Raw genomic sequence first — 5,475 nt, 5'->3', positions numbered from 1 at the left:
AATTTATATATTGTGTATATATTATAAAATATATATTATATATATATATTCAATATGGATATTTGAATTCTCTAAATATTTACTTTTCTTTTATTTTTAGATCGACAGACGAAGGGCTAAAGAAGGCAAAAGAGCGGACCCAAGAAAAGATCAAGGACTCTTCTTTAGTCTCCGACTAATCAAAATTTATAGCCAGAGAATGATAGAGAGAGAGAGAGAGAAAAAAAAAATTTGAGAAATAACTGACAAAACATTTTGTATTATTTAACTTTTATGCCCGTGAAAGTCGGCCATATCGTTTCTATTCGATCGATTGAGCTAACATAATAAATACGATCTTATATAGAAAGAAAGAAAGAAAGAAAGAAAAAAAGATAGATATATAGATGTAAAATATAAAGAATAAAAAAAGAAAAAAAAAACAAGAGATATATAATAATAGAAAAATTTCGAAAAAAAATTACTGTAACTCTTCGGAGTAGTTTCGAATAAAATGATGAAACTGTGTTTGGAAAAAAAGATGAAAAAATTAATTAAAAAAAAACAAAAAAGGAAAAGAAAATTTATATAACAGAACAGAAATTTATTTATAAATGTTTGTGTTTGAAACAATAACTAAATAATTTAATTTCGATGAACTAATGAAAATTATCTTTACAAATTTCAAACTAACGTAAAAGAGAAATTTTAAAACACGATAAAACATATGAATTCCGTTCGGTGTTTATATCACGAGAGAATAATATTTGATAACACGAATGAAAGCATGAAAAAAATCTAACTGATGGTGAGATATTTCATATTAAAATAGAGTAATCAGAAAATGAGAAAGATAGAAAGAGAGAAATAAGAAAAAAAGAAAAAAAGAAAGAAAGAAAGGAAGAAAGATAAAAAGAAGTGAGGAAAGATAACAAAAAAAAGTGAGCATTTAATTAATTAATCTTATAATGGATTATAGATAAGAACATGAATGCCATAATAATGACCAAGTTTTGTGGTTGTACTTAAGTCATACTTTTCTATTTTTACCCTATTTTATAAACGCGTAGATTTAAGTTATATCGTACCGATAGTGCATATTACCTAATACAATTGTCCGTGTTATGTGCGTTATATCATCAAATATATATATATATGATACATTACACGTACAATGTCCAAGTTCGAAGAAAGCTTCGATTACTTTATATAAAATGTTTAAACGATTCACGAAAAGAGCTAACAACGAGAAACTTAAATAAATAAATAAATCATTCCGTGCAATAGACAACGATAAGATTTTAACTATTCGACGTGTCAAACGAACACTTTGAAAAAAGAACAAACAAATAAAATCAATCTAAATAAATTTCAACTTTTTCCCTTTTTGCACGAAATATTTTTCATTGTTAATAACAAACGAATGCAAAATCAAACCAAGGCAGTTAGAAAGTGACATTTAATTGGAGAACTAGCACGATTTTTATTATTTTTTTTTGATAATTCTTTTAGGAAGTAAGGATAAAAAGTATTGTCCAATCTTGAATGGGGGGATAAAAAGCTAACGAAAAAACGACAATTGTTTTTCCCGTTGAATTGTTCTACGTTTTGACTCATCTAGAAAAGCATTTATTTTTTTCTTTCTTATTGTTTTTTTTTTTTAAATGTAAATCTTTACATTTTCTTGTACTCGCCGATGTTTCTTGTGCCAACCGATCATAACTGAAATTACTTATCGAACAAATCGTGTGTGTGTATGTGTGTTCGATAAGCCGTAGTAGAGTATAAAGATCTCAGAGTCTAAAATAAACTAAAAAAAAAAAAAAAAAAAAAAAACTGCACATAATTATTACGTTGTTTTATATGTAATTTAAGTATGAGTTCATGAAAAAGAAAGGACCATACTTGTGACCATTATCACGAGTTCNTGTTTTTTTTTTTTAAATGTAAATCTTTACATTTTCTTGTACTCGCCGATGTTTCTTGTGCCAACCGATCATAACTGAAATTACTTATCGAAATAAATATTTGTGTGTATTACGATTCGATAAGCCGTAGTAGAGTATAAATATCACAGAGTCTAAAAAAAACAAAAAAAAAAAAAAAAAAAGCAAAACTGCACATAATTATTACGTTGTTTTATATGTAATTTAAGTATGAGTTCATGAAAAAGAAAGGACCATACTTGTGACCATTATCACGAGTTCGCATTAATAACCATTTAAATAGAACTTGTTAAAAGTTAAGTTTGAGACCGCTACTTGAATAATTTTCTCACTTATGAGTAATTATTCGAATAGGAGCATGCTCGGACTATGGTCTTATTTTTGTGATTATTATTTAAGTATATTATATATATACATATGTATTATTATTATTATTATTATTATATTATTAATATTATTATATTATTATTATTATACGAATAATAGTATAGATTAGGGTTTTTACAATTTAGAATAGATTTATATATAACCGTTATTGGGCTCTCAGGGTGTGTTTTATAAAAAAGCATACTATTATGATTTTCATAAATTTTCAAATGAAAAATTTCACCTGCGAGACCAAACAAAAAAATACATACATATCCTGAACGAATGGGCCGATATGATGATGCCTCCTCTTTCTTCGTTTTCCCATACAGCATTTTCTTCTTCCATTTTCTTTTTCTATTTTTCTATTAATCGAGCTGCAATTGAGAAAGAATATAGTACGGTTAAAATAATGAATTAATTGATTAATTAATTATAAGCTAGATATATCGGCGTTGTACAATAAGAGATAGTTTACGTTAAAAGGCATAAATTTTTTTATTATCATGATTAAATATTATGTGTTTATCTAATTAAATATATAGAAGGCACTCGGTCCCCTTTACGATATACTTGAACTCTTATGCGTATATTTGTATTACAATGTTCACTAAGAGTTCAATTTTGCCATGATTACGAGGTAAACAGTAAAAATAGAAAAAAACAAGAAAGAAGGAACAAATAATAAGGAGAGAGAGTTAAAGTAAGAAACAAGCTGATTATTTAGTCCATAATCACGTTTTCGTGGCAAAATAATCAATGCGTAAGGGTCGAGGACCGTTGTGCCTTCGTCTATATAAGTTTAACATGTTTAGTATAATAGTAAGAAGGATAAACATCCACTTTGTGATCGATAAGAAATTGTTCATTTCCCATTTTTTTTTATACGTTCTTTCACTGCTTATTTAGACAATAAGTTATGTACCCTAAAAGAGTGTTTCAATAAAAATGACAACGAAATTAGGCTTATTCATAATTTCTACCTATTACACTTCTTACACTTACAATTATCAACCAATTTATGCAGAATGTTATCAATCCTATCAGTAATTTTAGACTGAATATATTTTGTTAGAAGATTTTAATTAAAATAATTATAAGACTGTACTAAAATTGTAACTTGGTAATTTTCATAATTAGATTATGTAAGAGAGTTGTTATTACAATTAATAATTTTTTACAAGAACAAATTACAAAATCACGCAATCTAAATTATTACGTTTGATTAATTTTTTGTTATTTTAGGAGGGTTTGTTGATTTTTGCATTACTTGGTTTTCCTAATTGAAAATAGGTTTTGAAATAACCTAAATTCAACAAGAATGTCTAACATTCTAAAAGTTTGAGAAACACTGTTCTATAGAAATCAATTTTCAAATTTATATAAAAATAATTACAATATTATAAATATTTAATATACATACCAAAAATTTATTTTCTTTTACTATTTTCACTCTTTATCAGCAGTTTATTAATTTACTTATGTCAAATATTGTACCATAATATTAATTCCCTTAAGATAGTCTACTCACTGACAGCTACTTACATGCGTTAAGCTCATTGGTCGAGAACAGAACCAATGAGAGAAATTCTTAAAAAATTGTCTTAGAAATGCTGAGCAAGTAATAAAATGATTTAAAATTTCGAGAATATAATTGAGTGTCTATAAGAATGATAATTCAATTTTTATTTCTTTATTAGTTATCCAGGCTTACGAGTTTACGTTTGAAAAAAAGAAATGTTTTAGTGATTTATTTATTCTCATACGTGTTTTATTTAATGTTGTGGTTATATCAGCTCCGTATTGAAAGTAATATCTTTTCCAGTTTGCTAAGATAACAATATTTAAATCATTAATCTGTTAATATAATAACATTAATCTGTTAGTATAATATAATTTATCTTATCATGGCAAAATTATGTGATAGCATAGTTCTATGTAGAGGATTGCCTGAACAAACTTTAAAAGAAGACAATTATTTGCATACTTTACAATCAGCTGGTTACAATTGTGATTATTTATATACCTCACGATTTGAATTCATTAATAGCTCAGATTTAAAAATGTGCTTAGAAACACCTGACAATTATTATGGTAATATATAAATATTTTAGATTCATTACATGTGATTTGATATAAACAACAACATATATATGTTAATGTAGGTTTAATATTGACTAGTCAACGTGCTGTAGAAGCAATATGTCAAATAGTCAAGGACGATAAGATATCTCTAAGCCGGTGGCAAAAATTACCAGCATATTGTGTTGGCCCTGCAACTGCATCTCTCGCAGAAAATTGCCTTGGTTTAGAATGTTGTTTAGGTAGTCAATCCGGTAATATCAAGGATCTTACAGAGATCATTATTTCTGATATGAAAAAAATAACAAAACCGCTGTTATACCCTTGCAGTGAAATTGCACGTGAAACCGTTGAACAGGTTCTTTCTCAAAATAGAATTAATCTATGCAAACTTGTTGCTTATCGGACCATAATTAGAGAATCATTAGAAGTTGATTTCTTAAATATCATTGGTTCTATACCAAAAATATTTGTCTTTTTTAGTCCATCTAGTGTAGATTACCTTGTATCCATATTAAAGAAACGTCCTGATTATATAAAAAATATAAAAGCAGTAGCAATTGGTCCTACGACTAAACAAAGTCTAATAGATGCTAATTTTGTAATTTATGCCACTGCAGCAAGTCCAAATCCAGCAGCTTTATTGGAAGCTATTAACGATGCTGGTTGCAATAGTAACTCAGAAACAATGTAATATATAAAATCTCTTTTTTCTCAATGTTTTAAATATTTTACATGTTATTAATTATTCTTTTATTATAATTGTTTATTGTTATTTTGTTATTGTAAATAATATTATATATATTTTATTTATTATAATACTACTATTACCAATATTTAATTTATTCATTGTAGAACTAATTATTAACAAACAAAATTTTATTTTATTAAACTAATTACAGTAAAGAAAATATCCATTATGATATGTGCAACAGACTTTGTATACTTTTCAATTTTATTAAGCATAATTATCTCGTAAAAAAATAAGATTACATAAAAACTATACAATTCTCAAAATTCTTAATTATAATTATATTCATGATATTTATATATTCTTTAATATATTTCGAACATTTTATTTAAAATCTCAGGTTAATTTAAA

General features: G+C 26.1%; 2 protein-coding genes across 3 annotated transcripts in view; both read left to right on the top strand.

Annotated features, from left to right (window-relative positions):
* Window positions 1-369, top strand: part of LOC106793357 — a 122,015-nt gene extending 121,646 nt beyond the window's left edge. For both annotated transcript variants that reach the window (XM_014760227.1, XM_014760228.1), the window contains one exon: window positions 101-369. The gene's annotated coding sequence lies outside the window, so the exon portion shown is untranslated. The remainder of the gene's footprint in view (window positions 1-100) is intronic.
* A 3,486-nt stretch (window positions 370-3,855) lies between these two features.
* LOC106793358 (uroporphyrinogen-III synthase) lies at window positions 3,856-5,105 on the top strand. The gene is made up of 2 exons (XM_014760229.1): window positions 3,856-4,385; window positions 4,457-5,105. Exons 1-2 carry the CDS (start codon window positions 4,199-4,201, stop codon window positions 5,065-5,067), a joined length of 798 nt encoding a protein of 265 aa, XP_014615715.1. The 5' UTR covers window positions 3,856-4,198; the 3' UTR covers window positions 5,068-5,105.
* The last annotated feature ends 370 nt before the right edge of the window (window positions 5,106-5,475 follow it).

The sequence above is a fragment of the Polistes canadensis genome, unplaced genomic scaffold, assembly GCF_001313835.1.
Source record: "Polistes canadensis isolate GaletaPanama2010 unplaced genomic scaffold, ASM131383v1 scaffold_13, whole genome shotgun sequence".
In the NCBI taxonomy this organism is placed as follows: Eukaryota; Metazoa; Arthropoda; class Insecta; order Hymenoptera; family Vespidae; genus Polistes; species Polistes canadensis.
This window is presented reverse-complemented; position numbering and strand designations above follow the sequence as displayed.

What these genes read in the sequence shown, in the direction of transcription:
- LOC106793358 (XM_014760229.1), top strand. Translation starts at nt 4,199, where the DNA reads ATGGCAAAATTATGTGATAGCATAGTTCTATGTAGAGGATTGCCTGAA. An exon ending in AACACCTGACAATTATTATG is followed by an intron (nt 4,386 to 4,456) that starts GTAATATATAAA and finishes ATGTTAATGTAG; the next exon opens with GTTTAATATTGACTAGTCAA.